The sequence below is a fragment of the Balearica regulorum genome, chromosome 1, assembly GCF_011004875.1.
Source record: "Balearica regulorum gibbericeps isolate bBalReg1 chromosome 1, bBalReg1.pri, whole genome shotgun sequence".
Taxonomy (NCBI): domain Eukaryota; kingdom Metazoa; phylum Chordata; class Aves; order Gruiformes; family Gruidae; genus Balearica; species Balearica regulorum.
The window spans coordinates 190,651,926-190,676,759 of record NC_046184.1 but is presented as its reverse complement, the minus strand read 5'-3'; the positions used below and the strand labels follow the sequence as shown (position 1 = coordinate 190,676,759).

Below are 24,834 nucleotides of genomic sequence, written 5' to 3'. Positions count from 1 at the left end.
AGCCTGAGTGCCAGAGTCTTTTTGATCCAGGGTAGCAAAAGCAGGTTCAGAGTAACACAAAAAAAGAAGCACAGAGCTGCTGTCAGAAAGGAAACTTCAGAAGCTCTGCTCTTTGTTAGGCAGATTTCTGGTAAATACATTTGACTTGCACTAAAATGAGTAATAGGCCTTTCAACAGGTATGTAACTCTAATTTCTGTTTGAATTTTTTTCCCAGGGAGGCTTTCCTAAGGTAATTCACCAATATCATGTACTTAATATCTCACATCAGAGATAAAATGCAAATAAATTGTGTGTTACTACCTTAAAAGAATATTGCCTGATCCCCTTTATTTCTGCAGAAGACAGTTTAATCTTTTAGTCTTTTAAGTTTACACACACATAATATTTTTTACAAGCCCTAAACAAGTTCTGTCATCAGTATGAAATCCTTGGTATGCCTTTATCACAGAAATGACAAGCTTCACATTTCGATAGGCATGTATCACGGTTCTCTTGTCAAGTGAGTTGTTCAGTCTATCTTTATTTAGGGCTGGCCTCAGCTTTGTGCTGTCATGTACTCCATGCCTTTGTCATTGCTTCTGTGCAACCAGGAGAGTCCAACTTGTTAGGATTAATGGATCCGGGACCCTTAGGAAGTGACTTTCCTCTTTTTTTTTTAATGTCGCTTTACTATTTCTCCATGAAGACAAGTAGCAAAGAGGTCTATTTGGATCATATCTTGTTTCCATAAGCTTCTTAGGGCTGTTTAAGATGCAGGAGTTTCAGAACTGTTTTCACATTTACCATGAAAAAATGAGCAGGATGAATATTTTGATTTTTTTTTTTTCTCCTCCTAATGGATAATTTATTTTCTATAGGGGAAAAAAATACTTCAGAAAAGGAACACAGTCAGCATCCTGATCTGGTTCTTCATCTTGAAGAACCTTGGTCATTTTTGCATGCATAAGGATGAAAAAATACTGTAAATTGACCTCATCTCTCTCATACCCTGTGCTGTTTCTTTTGTAAGGGATGTAGGAGTCATTCTCATGATGATGAGCCCACTGAGCCTGACACTGGGAGCCAGACACTCGGCACACCACTCATAACTCTTGCTGTTCTTGTAGAAGGCCAAAGACAAGGCCTTTTTCCCAGAGTCTCAGAACATCTAGTAAGTCTAGGCACATTGATTTGTGAGTGCTCAAACTGAGCATTTTGCAACTGTAAAGCATTTTTAAGGTGATATTCATTGCCATTTGGAACCAGTGGGAGTTTAAAAGACATTAAGATCAAATGGAATAATAAAAGTGAAGGTCCACACAATTGGAGAGTGTCTTAAAAAGGCTAGCAATTCTTGAAATGAAAACCTCCAGGACAAAATTACTATTAGTATTAGTGAAAGTTTTTATTACCCTGCTTTCTCATGCAAGTATTTATCTTTTAAAATACACATTGTGGGGGAGGTCACTGAAAAGGAGTATTTTATTCTAAGGTAATCCAAAAGGAAGAATACATGTGAGTGGCTATACCAGATAGAAACTTGTCTTAGAGAAGTTCCAAAATGGGATATTTCACTTAAGTAGTGAGCTTCCATAGACAGGTAATGATTAGTAATTCTGCTTTCACTATTGTCATTACTCATTAACTTATATGGTGTCAAGGTGGATGCCTTGGCCAGGAGAAGCAGCCTGTGGTTCCTTGAGCTTGGAGAGAAGTGCTGTAATAGAGCAAGAACATCTAAGTTCTGCATGATATTACCTTCAGAATGATTGCAGGTGAAACTGAGAAGCCTTGCACACTGGTGCTTATGGATGATACTTTCCATGAAGAAGAGGAAGAACTACGTCTGGTTCTTGGCACTCCAAGAAGTGATTCTACCTTTGGTGCCTCTATTGGCGAACAAAATGAGACTCTGATAAAGATTCGGGATGATGCAGACAGTAAGAAATTATTTTTTTATTGTTATTGGCTTTTGGAAGCCCCTTTGTGTGCTCTAAAAACATTTTTCTTCTAATTATAGAGGCTATTATTAAGTTTGGTGAGACCAAATTTAGTGTGAGTGAACCAAAGGACACAAGGCAAGTAGCAGTTGTAAAAATCCCAGTGCTGCGTCTGGGAGACACTTCCAAGGTTTCTGTCGTGAGAGTTCATACAAAGGATGGATCTGCTACTTCTGGAGAAGATTATCACCCTATATCAGAAGGTAGGATCACTCAGATGATATCACATCCTACTATTTGTTTTTATTCATGACTGTAACATAATGTTTCAAAACTGAAAAAACTTTATGAATAAAATACTTTGCAACCACATACATTGATACATTTTGCTATTCAAATTCAGTATGGACATGATCCCATGTAGTATCAAACAGTCAAATTGCTCTTGGAATACTAGATATCAGTGAAGATATTTACAAAAGAAGTGCCTCTCCTTTGAAAACATCTGTAGCTCAAGTAACTGTGGAAGAAATGTGAGTGCCACCTTATAACATTTGCAAAGTGTAATACCGTTGCTCTGCAGAAGCATCTACTCATAGGATATGATTGTGTAGTTGTTTCTCAAACAATTCATTAAGCTAATGGCTTTTGCTCTATGTAGGAATTAATGTCTATTTCTGTTTATTTTTCTACTTTCATAATAATGAAGCTTTCTTTCTATATCTCTGCAATTCACTGCCTGCTGCTCCTCACTAGTAATGAATGAAGAGAGAAGTTGTGCAACAGAATGAGAAATTTCTTAACTAATAAACTTCTTTCCATTAATAGCCCACCCACATGGGTTAGTGAATGACTAATAGCATTTGTAGCACTATGAATTTTTTTTCTTGTGAAGTTTATGATAATACATGATACTAAACTGTTTTTTTAAGATTAATCATTCATTGCTGGAGTGTTTTCACAGTTTTGGATGAACTATTTTGGTATCCAGTCCAGCTAAAAGATAGGACTTATTTTTGAACATCCAGCAACAGCACTGGGCCATCTCCAAAGAAGATAGAAAGCCTTCCATAGAAAAGGCTTTTCCCACTAGTGGTACCTGAAGAGAAAAATTGTTAGCAATAAGAAAATTATCAACCCAGAGCTTGCTAATTCCAGTCACTTTGCCTCCTGCCTTTTATAGTTTTGCTCTTTCCTCCTGAAAACCACAGGAATTTTTAGTGCCAGCTAATACTTATCCTATATGTATTACCTATACATATTGTTTTGCTTACCCTCTCCCTGCTGTGCACCAACAGCGCAAGGTAGCAGAGTTTTCAAGGGAAACATGCTACTGCAGAACAAGAGGCTCTGGGCCTCTGCCCAGAAGGCTTTGAGAAAGGTCTGTGATCTGCAGGATTTCCCCACAGGTTTCTCAACATCTGTGGGTTAGGGAGCTTGACTATTCAGCCATGGGCACAAACCCCGCATCCTGAACTGGGTTATCTGAAGGAAGTGTGACAAACTGATGTTCAGTAAAATTCTTGGCTCTCACACAGCATGCTTATTACTACAAAGAGTATTTTCATGGCTTAATAACACTTAAGGCTGGAAGGATCATTAGATCACTTAATCAGACTCACTGTGGATTGCAAGATTCTCCCAGTTTCCCCCAGTTACTTCCGTACTGAGCCAAATAACATTTGTTTAGAGAAAGTATATCCTTCAGAAAGGGCATCCAGTCTTGGTTTGAAGGCACTGGAGAGGACGAGTGTTTCTTAGTGTTTTGCTTCACTGATCGGTCCCTGTCACTTATAATCTGTGCCTTATTTCGCATATATACTTCAGCTCTCATGCACTACTGCTTACTGCGCCTGTTCCTTTAGAGTGCAGAGCCCTTTAGCACCTGATATGTTTTGTCTACCATGGTGTTTCAATATAGTAATTAGGACATCATTTTCTGCGAGTCTTTTTTTTTCTTTTTCTTCTTGTCTTCAGTTTCTGTTGGTCATTTCTGTGCTATTTTCAGTTAATTTTACATCCTTTAAAAAATAAAGATAATAGAAATGCTCTCACTCTCACCCATTCCATACACAGTATGGTAGTAGTATCACTCTCAGCCATTCCTTACATAAATGTTAAATAGTTTCTGTATTTCCACTCCCTTTAGTAGTTAACACATCCAAGAATCACAATGCTCTTCTAATTCTGTCAAGCTAAGATTGAACTGATGACAATGACCTCAGAAGCTTTTTCTGAGACAGTGCTTTTCAAAATACACCACCATTTTCTGTAACTCTAGCTTTGTGCCTTATTTTTGGTATATACCATTGTATTAACATGCATTTTGTTTGAGTAATCACTGACAATATTTTTTATTTAGAATTCTTCAGTCTTTTAGTCATTCACATATGTTACCAACAGATAATTAGTCCCAGATGATTTTCAAAATATTAAGTTCTATTAGACTAAATCCTGGTCTTTGAAAATCTCTTTTGATGATGATAATGCCTTATTTTCAGTCATTTCTGCGTGTGACCACTGCTATTCATTATTAGTAGTTTTAGCATCAAATAGGTTAAACTAAATATATGAACATCTGTAATTGGAAAAGTGAGTATTAACTGCTATGTTTCATGGGTGGGCCTAGAATTACAGCTTGTTATGAACAGCAGATTTATTTTTAAGTGTCTCATTATGTTTTTAGAAATTGAGTTTAAGGAGGGTGAAACACAGCACTTTGTGGAGATTGAAGTTCTCTTTGATGGAGTAAGGGAGATGAGAGAAGCCTTCACTGTTCATCTGAAGCCTGATGAGAACATGGTCGCAGAAATACAGGTAATAAACTCATGCAAAGTCATCAACAACAAAATCTGGTAAACAGGCGTTCATGCTTTCTGGTTCATATCTTTACTCTTTTTAAGCTTTATACACACCATCTTGGACAAAGACAACCATCCCATCTGACACAGTAGCACCTACCCGAAAAAGTTTGTTACCAAGGCAGTAAGATTCATGGGGTCATAGAAACAATGAGAGCTTATGTAGAACTGAAATCTTCCAGATATCATTCCAGACACATTGTCTTCAGTGAATCAGTCCTAAAAACTGATGTCCTCTTGGAAGAAGTGGCGGGCAATACAATATAACCTGCATGCTGTAAGAAGAGCAATCAGGTGAAATATAACTTCTGCTGTCAAAACCATGTTAATATTATTCTTGTGTGAATTGCAGTAACTACACGTTCTTGTTATTTAGCATTATATCATACATACTTTTAATATAAACAGTATATTCCTCTGATTCTGCATAAAATGTTCCTCAAACTCTTCATCAGTATCACACTGTATATATTCTGACTCCAGGTAGCCAGACAGCAGAGACACAGCCTTTGCTGATGACAAACACCCCATTTTCATCAAGCATTAAAGCATACAGTGCATGTTAGAGTTCTACCAGAATACTGAAGTGATTCAAGAAAGCTGGGACACAACAGGTTAAATGGTCTGGTATCTTCAGTGTTATGAAAAGAAGAAAATTTGTTTTAGCTCTTGCTTTTGTAGTCTGCAATATACTTTCCAGAGCCTCAACCCTTCCTCAATAGCTCATCCAGCTGAAGTTTCAGAACTTATTTTGGGACAATGTTTCAAAGGCTAGACGTATTCAGATCAAGGTCCAGCTTGAATCCCCTTGTTTATTTAAATGTTCACAGAGAACTTTTCTGCATTTTCATTGTCAGACAGCCAAGGCCATTGTTTACATTGAGGAAATGAACAGCATGGCAGATGTCACCTTTCCCTCTGTCCCTCAAGTTGCATCCCTTTTGATATATGATGATACTTCTAGAGCCAAAGACAAAACCAGTCCTATAGCTGGCTATCCTGTCATCTGTATCACAGTGAGTATCTCTATGGAAAGATGGAACGAAATCACTATAAGAATGTTGTTCTAAGGATCAATTGGATTTTAGGCACTCAATATCAATCCATATTCTTGTAAGTAAGTCACACATTAGTTCAAGCTAGAACTGTCCAAAGAGCTAATCTAATTTGTCTGGATAGCAAATCAATTTTCAGGAGGACAAAAAGCATAGAAAGATGTTTCACTTGTTCATCACTAAGAACAGTTTAATACTCGCACAGTATCTATGATTGCATGACCTTACTATTTCCTGCATTGTCTTGCCTTAATTTGCAGACTTAAAATCACTGGAGACAACAGATGAGCCATTGTTTTCAATGAGTGTCACAGACTGAAAAATGAGCCCTGTTTGTTGAAGTACTGCAGGCTTCTTTCATTGTAATTTTGCAACTGAAAGGTTTGCATGAATATTCATATGCATTGAGGAAGGTTTTGGTCCACCTGCATCTTCAGTTTATTTCTCACATCATTCATTATGCACAGGAATGGATCGTGTCTTGAATGGTTCTCCTAAATACAAAAACAAAAGAAATCTTGAAATGGAAAATATACTTGCAGAATTAGATCAAAGGGTAAAATTCAAGTTAAAGTAGCATGTCGAAGTGTAGTTGGTGTCTTCATAACTATGTTAGACTTTCACCCATAAACCATAATTTAAAATAATATTTTTATTTCAATAAGCATAATTAGACCTGCCTATTATATCAACCATAGCAATGCTAAAAGCGTCACTCACAAAATAAGGTAATTTTTTAAGAGAATTACTGGGGTTGTCAGTTCTGTGTTACTGAGTTTTGTGACTCTTGAGAAATTAAAATTCCTTTGTCATGAAGCAAATAAATTTTTAACACATCTGCCTTGTTCTGCAGGCTTGCAATCCTAAATATGAAGACTTTGAAAAGACTGGTTCGATATGTGCCAGTGAGAACATCAATAATACTCTGACACAATACCGGTGGCTTGTGAGTGCACCCACTGGTCCTGATGGTGTGACTAGCCCCATGAAGGAGGTTGACTTTGATACCTTCTTCACTTCCTCCAAGATGATTACGCTTGACTCCATTTACTTTCAAGCTGGTTCTCGCGTCCAGTGTGCAGCTCGTGCTGTGAATTCAGATGGGAATGAGGGTCTTGAGCTTATGAGCCCTGTTGTAACTATAAGCACATCAGAAGGTAAGACATCATCACCTATTGCAAAACCCCCAGACCTCTTTTGGATCTCAAATTTCACCCTAACAAGACCTGATGACATGATCAAGTGTTTTAACATTACAGTCTCAGTTTTTCTTCTGTTGTTCATAGAGGTGGTGCAAAAACTCTCTTCTTAACACAGAAGAGAATTGTATAAAGAAAATGCTAGTTCTCCAGATCTTTAAATAGTTATCCACATACCAAACTTGTATGTTCAGGAGAATAGTATATGATGTGCATTGGAATTAATAAAACCTGGTTTCTGTTGGCTTTTGAATTCAGCTGTAGTAATGTTGCAGTACAGTCTCAGCTCCTATTAGACATAGGGGAATCCACATGGGAGTGCTATTATGAATGCCTAGCCAGAAGAAAAGCTTCATTTGGCATTCAGGCCTCATTGAACACACCTGAGAATCAGGCTCTTCCTTGACTAAGGATTAAAGCAACTGGTATCCAATAGCAGGGCACAGACAATTTTTTTTTTCCATGTTTGAAATATTCATAGTATCAATCTTCCTTCTTTCTCTGATACTGTCTCTCCCTGATTCTCTGATACCTAATCAATACTGAAGTGATGCTGCATTCTCTCAGCCAGCAGAGTTACTGTAGTCTACTTCCTTTGCCCAGCCAACTCTTTTCATGAAACTCATACTGAATAACATTATGAAGCAGAGGTGGAGAACTGACATGCACACAAGTACAGTCTGATAGCATATGCTATTTTGTTGTAGAAATCACAAATATACAGTTGTTTATTGTATAATATGGAGAATGAGTAATTATCAGCAATCAAGGTAGATTACAAGACATGGTATTTTATTACCCTTCTGCAGCCATTTTGCACTCTTTGTGTCATCTCTGCTGCTTTTGTAGCTACATTAACTCTTCTGGTTTTTGTGAGATCTTACAGTAGATAATAAATTACATAATTGTGCATTTGCAATATCATTTTAATTTCCTTGGCCTTTCCAACTAAATATTTTAGTTTAAATGTAGTATTTTCTACTAAATTAGGGCTTTAAGGAGCTTAATGAATGGAATTGCTGTTTACCCCTGTCCTTTATTCCACATTTTGACTGTAGGCTCAAGTCACCTTTGTTTGCACTATCAGGAATCCTACACCCTAAAGAGGACTTTGTCTAAGGGTATTGTCTACAAGGTGCAGTGTAGTGTTTGTTAAAGGCAGACAACCTTGTGCTGGGTGAGCTAGTTTGGTTATGTGAAACAGACTGGCTATGTTTGTGTTATAATGCATTATTTGGATTACACTTGACAAATTGGCAGGGCTAATTAGCTCAGGCTCAGGACTGAATTGTTATGCATATATTACTTCCAGTACCTGAGCTAACTTGTGATGTGAAAGCCAGTAATGCTGAAGATCTTGTACAACATAAAGGGAATTGTTCAATGCTATTTTAAAAGAAGTGCAGTGATCGAAGTAACCTGCCAAAATCCTAAATATTTTCAACTCTTTGAGGATGGTTGACCTCCAGTGCATAAACTAAATTTGCAAAAGTAAGTCAGATATTGTGCAAAAAATTGTATGTAGCCTCTTCAGCACATCTTACTTGCATATTAAAAAAAAAAAAAAAAGAAAAAGACAAACCTATCATATGTGCAGAAGAGAAATTTTGTTTCCTCATGCCAAAAGTTTCCAACTTGGAGCTGTTGAGCCAGATGAGGTCCTGCAGAACCAACAAGTTCTCCAAGAGGAGAGCCCTGCCTCCTCTTTTCTTGTAATCCCTCAGAAATGAGCAAAGAGCAGAACATGGGCAAAGCGAACTGTTCTGATTTTCCACTTCTGTTGGTTTCTTTCTTAGAGGGCCTTGTACTCCTTTGGCCATCACATGGCAATGTGCTATGAGTTTTATGGCCAGAATGAAAAACACTTCTGCACTGAACCATGCAACTGGAAGTTGCATGTATCTTAGATTATATGATTACAAACCTAATCTTCTGGTCTTACAAACCAGGACTAATACTAGAACAGGTTGAACTAACCCTGGAATGGGTATTTCTAGAGATCCTTTCCAACTAAAATTAGTTTTTGACACAAGTATTCTAACTACATTTTGGTCACTAATGGAATAGGAGGCTCATAGAGTTCTATGAAGGCATATATAGGTCCACACCCCAATCCAGTGGCAAAACCAACTGAACACTGATCAAGTATCCTCTTTAAAGCTATGTATGTGTTTAAGAGGGTGGGAGAAATTAAAGCATATACCTCTTAGGACGTCTATCACACTTAACTCTGTAAGTATGGTTGACACATGCAACTGAAAATGTACAGGTACAGTATCATCACCTAGTTTTGAAAATGTGATCCAGTTGATCAAGTAATGATTTCTGTTTGAATCCTCTTTTGCATAGATTCCTGTTCAAACCTCTAGTAAATGCTGCCTAAAGCGCTTACCTGTCATTCCAGAAAATTCTCCTTGTTTTGGAAACTTATATGTTGGAAAAAATTGTGTCTAAAAATAATGCAAGGAAAAGTATACATTATTTACTTTGGACATAAAGTACAATTGCTTTCTCTTTTTTTCATTAGGTCTTTGTCAACCTCGTATGTCAGGAGTAGTTGGAGCAGAACCATTCTCTGCCAAATTGCGCTATACTGGCCCAGAAGATCCTGATTATACCAATCTCATCAAATTGACAGTCACAATGCCACATATTGATGGTATGATAAAATCAGCTGTGGAGTTGAAAGAACTTTTACAATAAGCTGTTATTTGAGCTATTTTATTGGTCATACTATTTTAAACATCAAAAATCATAATATAACCTTTTCACATGTTGTACCAGTGAAAAATGTGATGAATGTACAAGTACAGTTCACAACAAGGTGCATAAGATACTGCATTGATACGTAGACTTTGATGCAAAGATTACGTGTTCCCAAATTAATTGCATAGTTTCCATAAATTGGGCTAGACTACACTTTGTAAAACTCCTATGAAGCCCATAGAGATATACTAGGGAAGAATTTATAAAGAAATAAAAAAATAAAAAAGCCATTTAATTACTATCTCTTTCTGAAAAATTCACAAAAAATCCTGATTAAAAAATATGTTGGAGATTTACAAATATTTTATTTGGCATTTCATAGTATAAAGGCATAATTATTGTGGATAACATTCTCATACACACTTAGCATATCATCTTTCTCACTTAGATTAATTACTGTAAGTACAAAATACAGAAGCTCTGCATAACATGCTTAGTGTTTAACAAACTTTGGCTAAATTAAGCAACTCTGAAATATATTGATTGTGATAGAAATTAATGTTTTTTTAGGCATGTTGCCTGTTATTTCTACAAGAGAGCTCTCCAACTTTGAGCTGACACTTAGCCCGGATGGAACTAGAGTTGGAAACCATAAATGCTCTAACCTGTTGGATTACACAGAAGTGAAGACTCACCATGGTTTCTTAACTGATGCTACCAAAAATCCGGATGTGATTGGAGAGAGCATTCCCTATCAATACAACCCAACAGTTAGAGGCTTTAATACCTTACGCTTCTACCGCAATCTGAATCTGGAAGCCTGTCTATGGGAGTTTGTTAGCTATTATGACATGTCCGAGCTCCTCACAGATTGTGGAGGCACCATTGGGACAGATGGACAGGTATGAAACTGTAACTTGTTTTTGTACTGTGTTCTTAAAATGAAAGTTTTCCCTTATAATGCATCTATGTTAGAAATAAGTGGGTTTAGAATTAATTTAGTTGAAAAGTGGTTTTGTTTTTTTTCTTGACAAAAAATAGGCTTCCCCTAAGGCCAGCTTATTCCGTAAAGCTATCAATGTCCATTAAGGACTATAAGGCTGTATGTGAAATCCTTATCAACTTGAAATTAAGGGAATAATTTAGTTTGAATTACAATTGCTATGATTTTCTGCCAATACAGTTTTGAAGTATTTTAGGACAAACCAATCAGAGTTTTACTATATTGTGAGGCACTTTAGTCTTTTCTTAGAATGAAAGCCTTCTAAAGGATTGCTTTTAGCACATTGATAGTACTGGGCTATTTATTATTAATCGCAGTGTATCTTAAAATAGAGTTTAAAAAAATTGTGAAGAGCCTTTCTGCTGATAACAATGGGCTGCACTGTCCTACCAGCTGCTTGGGTCTGCTGATCTCTTGCTCACTGTGTAACAAGACCTGCCAGTGCAGACAGCACAGTGGTCTCGCATTTCTCCCAGCAGAAAATTCCTTGGTTGGGAAGGAAAGAGAAGCTGCCAATATGGGATGGCTGAAGAACAGAGCTGTGAAACTGGTTGAGGGGGGTTAAGACAAAGACCTTGGAGAGATTTTCATGTGTCCTTTGGAAAATTATTTCTAGAAATCTGTAATAATGTGGAAGCAAAAGGGTGCAGCATTTCTCCTGATGCAGTGACAGTGCAGTTAATCCCTAAGTCTTCCTTGTATAATTACTACATAAGCCAGTCTGATCCCACTCAGGCTCTGAAGTACAAAAGCTCTAGCTATGAAGATCAATCCTTTATGACACAGAAAAGTCCCTTTTGGGGACTAATCCTACAGTTTGGAAGAAGGACTGGAAATGCAATCCCTCATTTCAGAGAAGTACATCCATAGCATGATAACTGTGTGGTAACGCTAACTCACTTTCCTGGCTCCCTAGCCTGACCTATTGAGCCACTGTGGAACGGATGAGGCCACTGTGTGAAACGGCCATAATTGCTCTGTTTTCTAACAGGTGCGCATTTTGCCAGGGACCCATCTGCTTATCAGACCTCAGTAGTCTTGTATGCACGGATTCTTATTTTGTCAGTCTCAAATGACACAAGACCTTAACAGATGAGAAAAAAGTGTGTCGTTGTCCAAAGAAACCTATGGGCATGTGCAAAAACAAAGTTATTTTACTACTAAAAGCGGGGGTGCCGATGAGCATGTAGATACCTAATCAGATAAGCCGATTTATTAATTTTTTTGTAATATTTACATGCCTGAAGTCCATTTTACTCTGTGAGTGTTTCCAGGTGATCATACAGTCAATTTACTGGAGAAGAAATAGCACTGGGCTCTCTTTGGCCCTTGGTTAACTTACTAACATTCTGGCCATTTTAACCAGAGATTATATACTCTGTAAAGTATAAGACTAGAACAAAATGGAGCTTCTGCCCTTCTTAGATACAACAACCTTGATGGATGTGTCATCTCAGTGCTCTGTCATCTGTCCTGGTTCCTTGTCTGTAATAGAGACCAGTTCAAGGTCTCTGCCTTGATGATGGAAGCTCACTGTCAGTGCATCTTCTTGAGGTTGCCCCTCTGCTACAAGCAGATCCTCCTACAGGTACATTCCACTGGAACCATGAACCTGTCAGAGGGAAGGGGAAGGCATGCAAGTGTGGGATGTAAACCTACACATTCCCACAAGATAAAAATGACAGCACTCTTCACTGTTCTTAGAATGATTTCATTTCTTCAACTCATCATTCATTTGACTATCTCCTTATTCTCGTGCAGTATGCAACCATGTATTATTTCCCATACAACGCAATCACAACCGCACAAGCACACACAGCTGCCAAGCAGCTGTCCTCCAATCCTGTGACCTATGCAAAGCCACTTCTCCCACAGTGGAGATGAAGAAAGAGCTGGTTTGCATCCTTTCCATTTTAAATACTTTTATGTCCTTTAGAGAAAAGGCCGAATAGCTGGTTTAGACAAATGTGTGTCTAAATAAAACCTATAAATATCTATATGGACATAAACAGAGGAGAATAATAAGCAGCATTACTATAGTTTAGTAAATTAAAACAACCTGTACATACAGTTGTGGAGGACATGCATAAATGTCAATGTGACCAAGGAAGAGAGCTGTACTTGCTTTAAGCTGCAGAAGCCTTATGTACTTTAGGCAAGAACCCTCATTTAAAAGCAGATAGGGATGAACATGAGCTATGAGAGCCATGAAACTGCAGTTGAAGTCATCCTTTAGTGCCTTGTAGGTTGTGGCTAAAAGGTTACAGTGTGTTAAGTGAAATATCAAGCTGAATTACTTCTAGCAGTGAAGCATTGCCCCACAACCAGTATGCGCTTCACTGCCCTCCCTGTATCCCCCACCTCCATTTAATTCTTCTCCAAGTTTATCTTTATCTTCACATGACCCCCTCCAGCTGAGAGGGGAGGCAGTCAGTGCCCTATCTCTGTGGTTGTCACCATTGTTGGTTTTTTCTTCTTCAGTGAACAATTAATAATCCTTCTCTGTGAGAGGAAAGCTGGCCGCTATGGTTTTCACCATGTTTTTTAGCACACAAAGGAAGCTTAAGTTCTATTATACAGACAGAACAGATAAATAATAAAAACACTCTTACCACATCCTGCTACCACTGAAAATTTAATAGCTTGAATTTATGGGATATTTTGGCTAGATCTTTATGCTCAAAATTCTGGGGTTTGATTCTAGCTCGCCAGTACCTCGATGGTCAAACAAAGATAGCACTGTTGATTCAGGCAGAGAGATTTCACAAATGCAAGTGGCAATATCTTGCGTGATGTGGACCTTCGCTTTATGGGAGCTCCTCCTAGGGCAGAGGAAGAAGAAGAGCTTCAGTCAGCAAGAAGTGAGGTGGGAGACCTGCAGCTGGTGTAGTTCTTCTGGCAGTGCTCCTAGTGTTTGCTGCGGGCTGCAGCTGTCTTAGCCAGTTCCCATGAACTCATGAACTGTCATAATACATACAGAGAAGGTCTTAGTTTTCTTTTTTTTTTGTCCTTTGAGGCCTTTTGCTTGTGACCCATTCTCTTTCTCAATTACTCTGTGCATGAGCAAACCCTGCGTGAGTTAGATGCAGCACTCCTTTCTGTATGCAGCTTGACGCTTTGTTCCTGGCATCTGCCCATATTCATCACATCTGAAAAATCAGGCATTGGTGTGTCTAAATATGGATTTAGATGTGCAGCTTAAGGAACTTATATATAAAAATAAAGACCTACTCCTCTTTAAATTGAGCTAATTCATTTGGATTATAGCTCTGTTCTGGTTAAAGTTAAGGTCAGCTTTGATGATTAGCAGCAACGGTTTTCTTTTGGACAACCTCCAGTCACAGCCTAAAATTCAATGTCTGTCTTTGGATATGTATAGGCCTTTACATGGTGGAACTCACCTATCTGAGGGTTGCCTTCCTGTATTTTCAAGTAATTAATAAAGGTTGGGCTTTTTGGCCACATTGTGGGAGACAAGTACTACAGACATCTCCCATTCTCAAGATGCAGGTGCTAGAACAATGACAGATATTCTTGAAAGGAAGTTAAGAAGTGAAACAGTGAAAACCAAGCAAGTGATTATACTTTAATAAAGTATATATTGAGGTGTTGGCCTAGACTTATTTGATAGAGTGTGAAGTATCATTTGATCTCATTTTCTACTCTTATAACTGTTTGCTGCAGCCAGACAGTTTGGCATGTGAAGGCTTCTGTGTGGTTATGGCCACATATTTATGTGTGGAAGTTGCTTTCCCTAGTTCCAGTCCATTGCCAGACTTGGCATAAGGAAGCAAGGAAATCACCATTCAAACAAATTTTATTAACAACTAGTTAAGCAAGTCTTTGACAGAAATATGAAGATGAAGAGCATATATTAAAATATTTGAATGTACAGATGGATACCTTGAAGCTAGTGTAATTGAGTACAGCTGAGCAGTTTGTTTTGTTCTCTAAAACAGTTATTTCTGGCAAAAACTGAAAATGTTTCTCTTCCAATATGTTCAGTTCATGTTTATGCTACATGTGTTATGGCACTGAGGTGTTTGGAAATCTCATCTGAAAACAGCTTTTAAAATCACTTGTGTGTTGCCTCAGCTTATACAGGGCAGCTTGCAGAGGTTTTTTTATTACAGAGGAACAGTATATTTCCAGCTTTACTAGTTCTAGTTTTGCCAAAATCATACTTTAAGGGGAAAAGTCAGCTTTTCTGAAAATCTCACTAAAAGCTGTAAAATGCAAATAGACAGAAATGTCTGTTTTCAGGTTTTTATGTTCAGTTCAGCCACCACGATTGAATTTAAGAAAACCCTGCAACTTGTATTCCCTTGACATGGAAGCTCAGTAACAGTCAAACGTTTTTCCTCCAGCTGCAAACACATGCATTTAGTAAGTGCTGTGAAGAAAAAGCTCTATTATAAAGTTAATGCACCAGCTGTGTAAGAAAGTCAGAGGTTATACATTTCAAGGAGCTGGCATTTGAAGGCTGTATTGCATTCTTCTCTCCATTCGGACTTCTTTAAACAAACCTGCTTTGCATTTCACCTGTGACCCACCTGGCTGTGTGCTTTCTTGGGGCCAAATCTTAGCTTTACCATATTGTTATTGTGTAAACAGTTAATTGATAACATTGTTAAGCTTGTATGACTCAAATTCACAGGCATAGCAAATAAATGCAATAGAAAAAGAGACAGGTTAATTTGGAGGACAAAAATATAGTTTTCATGAAAAGGTTGTTTCATTGGGAGATACAATATAAAACATAAACTTGTGTTATTTCTGATTTCTAATTCTGATTTTATCAGTACTAACAGTGCACACACGCACACACACACACTGCCAAGTTCTGCCCTCTGGAAATGTAAGCCAGATAAATACAATACAGTATAAATGTAGAACAGAGTCCATGCCCCAGAGCCTTAACTGAAAATATTTTTTGTTGTAAATATTCTCGCTTGTTATATGACAGATCCTCAAACTAATTATGTTTTTTTTACTTAATGAAGTTTGACAATTTGCATCAGAAAGGAGAACAAAAGGAGAACACCTATAGAAACTCCCATTAATATTTCCCAAGACTTAAATGGGAATTATCAGTGTCCAAAAATAGACCTTATGCTGTGTGATGATTTATCTTGCAAAGAAAATGTAGGAAACTCTACTTCTTGTATCAATGTTCGGAAGAAATAATATTTTTCCCTCACACACATGAATTTTGAGATATGCTATTGGAATGATTTGTGATCTACATTTTTTCAGATACTAACATTAAGAATCTGTTCCCTCCTTGAAACAATTTTTGTCTTCTATCTTCTCAGGTTCTCTGCACCTGGCATCGTCACAGAGTATTAGGCACAACTTCCTCAGTTCAGCTCAGGTGTGGCTGTAGCCTGTATTTCTCTCCTGGTATCACAAGGCTAAAAGTCACACCCACTTATTATTGTTTAAAACTAATATTAATGAATATAATTTTGTCAGTACAACTGCTAAAATCTCCTGTGCATAGGATGCATAGATATGTAATGCACCTGTTCTGTCTCTCCACAGCAGTTAAGCTGATCCTACCCTTACATAGCTCTAAGTTACTGTTTTGATTTCATCAGTGTCACACTGAGATAAAATATGAACAGCTGGCTACTTTCAATAGGCTTTGCAGGCAGTGCTGGGAAGTAAAGATAACTCAATGGAAAGAATGTTTTCTCATGTTTGCCTAAACGGCATTATTAAGAGGGCTAGAGAAGTAAGACTCCTCCATCTGTATAACACATTCCATCGATTCATTTGTTGGGGAGTTCTGCTCACTTACTCTGACACAGTTTTCCTTTGCAGTTAATTTCCTCTTCTATTTTATTTCTATTATATCAAAAAGATCTTCTGTATTTCATATAGCGTGTCTTGAGATTTTTCTTTTCTGCCTACTGAAAAGTAGTTTTGCCCTCGTGGCATTTTCCTTTTCAGCAAGAAATGAGAGGGCCTTGTAAGTTTTAATTTACTGTTAGGAGAGAGAGAACTATTTATTCAGTAATTCTCTGGCTATCAGCATTGCAGGTTTTCCTCCACACCTGCAAATCCATGAGTGCCTGAAGAAGGGTTTGCGTGCATAAAAACTTTAAATTGTATGTTGTATAAAAACATTTTAAAATGTGTACATTATATAAGTGTACATATTAATACATACATTATATAAAAACATTTATAAAAACATCAATGTGTACATGAATAAATTCCCAAGCTGAGGCAAGCAGCCCTGCTGCCCAGAGATCTCTTATGGGTTTTGCCAAAAGAGAAGAACCTTCTAAATTCTAGGATCCTAGAAATGGAGACGATTCTTTGGCACCGTGGTTTCAGATTTTCCACACAGAGCAGTGGTAAGGTATGGCAAAGGAGCAGTGTTTCAGGCAGACTTTCCCCAGAAGGGATTCTACTGCTGGATTTCCACCAGTGCTAATGAGTTGAGCTCAATAACACTATGAACCCATTGAATGGAGGCAAAAAACACCTAAAATATGGTTTACAAACCCCATTAATGGGTTGCTTTATGTACAGTATACATGAATAGCTGATGATACCTTGTACTTGAAAATCAAGAAAAGCTTTGAAAGAATTTGAGGTGGCATAAGATGCTGAACTAGAAGGGGTTTTGTGGATCGTTTAGTCCAGGCCACTGCCTTAACTCTGTAGATAATCTGGTTCCAACACTAGTAAACTTAATCTAAAACCTAATAGGATTTCATGGCCTCCCTATTCTTGTTGAATGCCACTACACTGAGGGCTAGAAATTCTTCTGATTTCTAGGCTTTATTTGTCATGGCCATCATATGGCTGTTTGTTCCCATGTCAGTACATCTTTCATCATCAGTGGCCCTTTGCCGTTCATCTCCTGATGTGTATAGGATAGACAGCATTCTTATTCCCCCTCAGCCTTTGTTGCACTAGGCTAAACAACCCGGCTGTTTTAGTCTCTTCTCATCAGATAGTTTTGCCATTCCTGTGATTTTGTTGATTTCTTTTTCTACAGTCTACAATGCAAATTAGGCTTTTTCAAGCATGGATGATCAAAGCTGTTCCAGATAGATAAGCTCGCACTAGTGCTCTATATAATGGCATGCATGCTTCTAATTTCCACCCCATTCCTCAGTTTATCTTAGGTTCATATCACATGGAGAGGGTAGGAAGGTCATAGTTATGATGTGATCAGTTCACATACCAAAATCTTTTTTCCCCTCTATTGTTTCTAACTGATGATGTCCTTCATTGCTACCAGAAATCCCTGTCACTAGTTTCTATTACCTTATACTTTATGCTATAAAATTTCATCTCATTTCTATTATTCTAGTCCTCAAGGTCATTAAATTCTGCGTGTGATATTCCAGTCCTCCTCTACATTATCATTAAGTATTATATATGCTTCTTTTGAAGGATAATGGACGTACATTAAATTTTCTTCCACGTACCTTTGTCTCTTCCTCATAAGCAAACTAAATTTCAGATCTTTGACTTCAATGTCTAATTCTTACTGTATAACATGCAAATGTAGAACAAAAACACACAGAGAAAAGCCAACATAGTTTGTCTGGGATGATTTTTCAATAGTAACACATTTATTATGCTACCAAATGTATTCAGTTCTTGATACTGTTCCAGGAAATGACAAATGTTCAAGGTTACTCCTGAATCAAAGGCAAACCATAACCATGATGCACTGTAGAGTGACATCATGGCTTTTTTTGCTTTTTTTTTTAATAGAGGTGAGAATTCTGTGTTGTTATTTGGAATAATTTAGCAAATCCATGTCTGAAATAATTGCTCAGATATCCATGCAGGTATCCCAAAGATAAACTTGCCACTTAAATAGGACTAAAGAATAATATTTTTGTCTAACTTCAATTTTTCATCCAATACATATAGAGAAGAAAACCCTTTTTTTGTTCCAAATAAAAGTTCTTCATTGTGTTTATGTAAAACTAACAAAGAAGCATTAATATAAAATAATCTATAACTGTTACTTCTGATATTATCTACCAGGCTGCTTTACTGCATGATACTGTCTGTGTTGCCAGGCTGTCTGCTGTCTAAATGCTAGCACATTTTATAGAACGATGCAAACAAGCTAAGTGGAAAGGGTTTCGGTAGCATAGTGTGTAGATCAAGGAGTGTCACGCGTGAAAGTAAGTTGTAGCAACTACGAACATTTGCCATAATGAACTCCTTAATTAGTTCAGAGTATTTAGTCAGTGAAGGCAGTAAATTTGTGGTTTCATAATATTTCTAAAAGCTTTGTCTGGCATTTGGAAATGTAAAGCAGCTGTAAGGTAATGGACATTCAGCCCCCTGACATGCCAGTGGGTGAAGCCAGAAACAGTTTGGTTTTTACACAGCTTGTAAAGTTCTTTGAATGCTGGGGTTTTTTAATAGTGCAAAACACTCTGTAAAAGTTTGTAAAGTAATTACTCCAGGGAAATGTTCAGATGTACAAATTTACCTGTGCAATTGCTATTGGAAGTAAATCGGAGTTCAACACCATTTATGCCTTTGAAAAGTTTCCCACTGGGAGATTATCTCAATGCCTTTCCTTCTGCATCTTTCTGAGAAAACCCAGAATGTTCTAAAAGGATCTGGATTGCACATTTCTAATCAGAGAGATGTGAATAAAAACAAATTCATAACAAAGCATAAATGGAAAGTCTCTTCAGAAAGGTTTGGATTCACGTATCATGTAAGCTCTATCTTAAGAGGTGACAGTTTACGGACACTGATTTTCTTGCCTTTTTCATCAAAATATATAGAGACAATATGTCATTCCCTGACTGATAATAATTACAGTGCTATTGTTTTGTACAATGTATGCATAAAGGGTCTACTTTTAATTCTGTTTCAACTTACATACTATCTTTAGTTCTTCCAGGTAGTGATAAGCAGTATGATTTGCGTGTTTACATGCACTATGTTAGCTACTATCCATGCACAAAGGCAGAAATAGTTCCAGAGACTGATAAATATAGTCCAAGGACCTAGTCTTGCAGTGACGTCTGAGAAATTCAGGGTCTTCCAGAAGAGCTTCTTACAGGATAGTAACATAAGAATGTGAGCAAAAGAGTTGGTTAAGGCCTAAGGATAGAGCAAATGTAAAATATTTTTTAAAAATTCTAAAGCCTTCATTTGTAGCCGTGTTGTTTATGTACTTAAGAAGCCTAGACAAAAATAAGTCAGAATTGAGAGGCTTATGTTTTATCAGAACACATATTCAGTTTGAAATACAAAAATGGAACCTGAAGGGATGTAAGCGCAACTGAAGTCCATTGAAATGTGGTGTTTTTTACTTCTTCTGCAATTTGTAAAATGAAAGAATTTGATTCAGTCACAATATTTGTTTCAAGTTCTGTCTTCTCTTTCTCTTGAATTTGGATTACCTGTGCAATGCTGCCTTTCATGACCAGTAAACTAAATAAATAATTTTCCTTTTTATAGGTTCTCAACCTAGTACAGTCCTATGTCACGCTGAGAGTCCCCTTGTACGTCTCTTATGTTTTCCACTCTCCAGTGGGTGTAGGAGGCTGGCAGCATTTCGATCTACAGTCAGAGCTCCGGCTGACTTTTGTGTATGACACTGCCATCCTGTGGAAGGACGGGATCGGTAGCCCACCTGAAGCAGAGCTCCAAGGTGGGTGTTGGATTTCTTTGCATCGAACTCATGTTCTGTTACTGAGACTATAATTTCCATGCATGAGGATGATTTTTCAATCATTCTCATACTAAAAAAAGAATTAATAATAGTATATAATTTTTTATCAGTTGCAAACAATCTGTTATTTCCTAGCTCTCCCAGTTCTCTGCTGGAATGTTTATGAAATCCATGTCAAATTGACATTAGTTCTTCTATTGCAAAGAAAGATAACTGTCTCATTACATTTGAAGTACACGTGCAAAAATTAGCACATTTATTTCTACTCAGAACCTCAAGGTTCACTGTGTATTCATATTCTATTACCACACAAGATGTTTGCACTTCAATGAAAAAAAACTGAAACTTTTCTGTGATATCAATTTTTTCTGGCCATGAATGTAAAGTTTCAGAAACTTTTGACAATTTGAAAACGTAAATTGTGAAACATTCAAAAGGTACAGAAATATATAATGGGTATAATAGCCTGTCCTATGTGTTAGAGCAGTAAACTGTAAAACATTCTTTAAATGTGATGGATACTGTTAGTGGATGTTTATGACTATAATTAGTCAATAAATCAAACTCTACCATTACAGAATTTATTTTTGCAAAAAGTTAAATTATTTTTTAAAAATAATGACGTACTATTGTGTCTGTGAAAGATTAAAATGTATAGGTACACCTATATGCTGCTCTGTTATTTTTATGCAAATTTACTTAGTATTTCCCAGCATTAAGCTTCAGGCATTCCATATCTGTCTCAGCCTAAGGTAGAATACAGGCACATAATTATGTTTGTACATTTACACAATTTCAGGACTCCAGTGAACATTTATTTTTGTTTCTGCAAACTCTGTATATTAACTACAGAAGTCATAGCTGTGTAATTTCTGTCCATAAGTTAAGAGCAGGAAATGAGGAGTGCCAAGAGGAATCTACAGTGCATGAAGAATGAAGCACATGTCCTGCCATGCCTAAAGAATAAGTCACATGCCACAAATCATATGATGTACTTGTCACCGAATAACAACCAGATCTAATCTTCATTCTCAGCAGTTATCCTCAGTGGCACATCTAAGCCACTGTTTTCCCATTGTTGATGCTTTAATTTTTTATTTCTCTGCTTAAGAAGCTGATGGCCAGGTCTTTGGAGATGCTGAACATTGGCAGCTCCCTTTGAAAACAGCCAGCACAAAACACATGATAAACATAGTGAGGTAGTGGAGGGTAGACTCCCAACATACCCCAAGCTGATTTTGGCAGTATTTTCTCACTCCACAGCCTTGCACAATGAGCAGCTGTTTTTCTGGGCAGGGAGGGGTTAACTAGTTTCCAGTTTATTTCCACACCTCTGAATACATATAGTTGTTCTACATAAATTCTACATAAAACTTTAAGGCAGTCAAGGTCTTCTAAAGCCATAATTCATACATATATACATATATGTATTTCTAATGTGTCAATATTAGAAATTTGTCAAAATTATGTGTGTTATTCTCATCAATAAGGAGGGCCTGGTAGGGGACGTGAAGCTCAAGGGCAGCCTTGGCTGCAGTGACCATGAAATGGTGGAATTCAGGATCCTCAGGGCAGCGAGGAGAGCACACAGCAAGGTCACTACCCTGGACTTCAGGAGAGCAGACTTTGGCCTCTTCAGAGATCTGCTTGGTAGAATACCATGGGACAAAGCCCTGGAAGGAAGAGGGGCCCAAGACAGCTGGCTAATATTCAAGGGTCACCTCCTCCAAGCTCAGGAGCGATGCATTCCAACAAAGAGGAAGTCAAGCAAAAACACCAAGAGGCCCCCATGGATGAACAAGGAGCTCCTGGGCAAAGTCAAACAAAAAAAGGAAGCCTACAGAGGGTGGAAGCAAGGGCAGGTAGCCTGGGAGGAATACAGAGAAACTGTCCGAGCAGCCAGGGATCAGGTTAGGAAAGCCAAAGCCCTGATAGAAATTAGTCTGGCCAGGGATGTCAAGGACAACAAGAAAAGCTTCTATAGACATGTTAGTGAGAAAAGGAGGACGAGGGAAAATGTGGGTCCCCTCCGGAATAAAACGGGTGACCTGGTTACCCAGGATATGGAGAAGGCTGAGGTACTCAAGGACTTCTTTGCCTCAGTCTTCACTGGCAAATCCTTGAGCCACACTGCCCAGGTCACAGAAGGCAGGGACTGGGAGAATGCAGAACCGCCCACTGTAGGAGAAGATCAGGTTCGAGAATATCTAAGGAACCTGAAGGTGCACCAGTCCATGGGACCTGATGAGTTGCATCCAAGGGTCTTGAGGGAACTGGGGGCCACTCTCCATCATATTTGAGAAGTCCTGGCAGTCCGGCAAAGTTCCCGCCGACTGGAAGAGGGGGAACATCATAATCCCCGTTTTTAAGAAGGGTAAAAAGGAAGACCCAGGGAACTCCAGGCCAGTCAGTCTCACCTCCGAGCCTGGCAAGATTATGGAGCAGACCCTCCTGGAGACTATGCTCAGGCACATGGAAAACAAGGAGGTGATTGGTGACAGCCAACACAGCTTCACTAGGGGCAAATCGTGCCTGACAAACTTGGTGGCCTTCTATGATGGGGTTACAGCATCAGTGGATAAGGGAAGGGCAACTGATGTCATCTACCTGGACTTGTGCAAGGCATTTGACACTGTCCCGCATGACATCCTTGTCTCTAAATTGGAGAGACATGGATTCAATGGATGGACCACACGGTGGATAAGGAATTGGCTGGATGGTCACACTCAAAGAGTTGTGGTCAACGTCTCAATGTTCAGGTGGAGAACAGTGACAAGTGGTGTTCCTCAAGGGTCGGTACTGGGACCGGCACTGTTCAACATCTTTGTGGGCGACATGGACAGTGGGATCGAGTGCACCCTCAGCGAGTTTGCCGACAACACCAAGCTGTGTGGTGTGGTCGACACGCTGGAGGGAAGGGATGCCATCCAGAGGGACCTTGACAGGCCTTAGAGGTGCGCCCATGCGAACCGCATGAAGTTCAACAAGGCCAAGTGCAAGGTCCAAGGTCCAAGTGGGCTGGTGCAATCCCAAGCACGACTATAGGCTGGGCGAGGAATGGATTGAGAGTAGCCCCGAGGAGAAGGACTTGGGGGTATTGATTCATGAGAAGCTCAACATGAGCCGGCAGTGTGCGCTTGCAGCCCAGAAAGCCAACCGTGTCCTGGGCTGCATCAAAAGAGGTGTGACCAGCAGGTCGAGGGAGGTGATCCTGCCCCTCTACTCCGCTCTTGTAAGACCCCACCTGGAGTACTGCGTCCAGCTCTGGGGGCCCCAGTACAGGAGAGACATGGAGCTGTTGGAGTGAGTCCAGAGGAGGGCCACAAAGCTGATCAGAGGGCTGGAGCACCTCTCCTGTGAGGACAGGCTGAGGGAGTTGGGGTTGTTCAGCCTGGAGAAAAGAAGGCTCCGGGGAGATCTAATTGCGGCTTACCAGTACCTGAAGGGGCCTACAGGAAAGATGGTGAGGGACTGTTTATCAGGGAGTGTAGTGACAGGACAAAGGATAATGTGTTTAAGCTGAAGGAGGGTCGATTTAGATTAGATGTTAGAAAGAAATTCCTCCCTGTGAGGGTGGTGAGGCACTGGAACAGGTTGCCCAGAGAGGTTGTGGATGCCCCCTCCCTGGAAGTGTTTAAGACCAGGTTGGATGAGGCTTTGGGCAACGTGGTCTAGTGGAGGGTGTCCCTGCCCATGGCAGGGGGGTTGGAACTAGATGATCTTTGAGGTCCCTTCCAACCCAAACCATTCTATGATTCTATGATTCTATAATAAATGTGATTGGTACAGGTGATTTTGTGCAGGTGGTATACATTCATATTGGTGAGCATATTAGGTTTTCAACACATTCATGGAGGAAAATTCCTGCTTTCTCCTTGCCCCTGGAAAGCTGAATGGTGGCACATCACTGGCTCTCTGTAAGGGAGCATTGTAGGAAATGTCTGAACTCTGAAGTTTTACAGAACTCTAGAGAAAAAGGGACTGGGCTGCAAGCTACAGCAATAAACCACTTCTGATATATAAGCAAGACCCTGTAACCTGAAATTAGGAAACATTAGGCCTGTGTTTTGGGCCACATTCATGCCAGATATCAACAGCAAAGCCTGTCAGAATGAGTTTCATAGCTTCAAGCACCCACAAGCAGATTGCCACGGAAGCCACAAAGAGCTGCTGCAACTGACTGCTGGAGGGTGCTGCCTTGGGACAATAGATGGGGAGGCATTGATAAAGAGTGTCTCTGAAGCAGCTTTCATTGGTAGGAGTCAGCTTGAATACCTGGTGAAATCAAAAGTATTGTTCCTTCTATAGAACCCCTTGGCAGCTGACCATGCTGTTGCCTGAACGCAAGCAGACTGTGCTGTGGACTTTCCTCAGTCAACTAAAGCGGCTGTGTGGGTCCACAACAACATG

The 24,834-nt window shown here is 38.9% G+C and overlaps 1 protein-coding gene across 1 annotated transcript in view; it reads left to right on the top strand.

Annotated features, from left to right (window-relative positions):
- Positions 1–24,834, top strand: part of FREM2 (FRAS1 related extracellular matrix 2) — a 145,356-nt gene that overhangs the window by 105,471 nt on the left and 15,051 nt on the right. The window contains exons 10-17 of the mRNA XM_075741941.1: positions 1,757–1,921; positions 2,002–2,184; positions 4,608–4,738; positions 5,640–5,798; positions 6,691–6,994; positions 9,564–9,695; positions 10,313–10,644; positions 20,211–20,403. Coding sequence (XP_075598056.1) covers positions 1,757–1,921; positions 2,002–2,184; positions 4,608–4,738; positions 5,640–5,798; positions 6,691–6,994; positions 9,564–9,695; positions 10,313–10,644; positions 20,211–20,403 — 1,599 coding nt within the window. The remainder of the gene's footprint in view (positions 1–1,756; positions 1,922–2,001; positions 2,185–4,607; positions 4,739–5,639; positions 5,799–6,690; positions 6,995–9,563; positions 9,696–10,312; positions 10,645–20,210; positions 20,404–24,834) is intronic.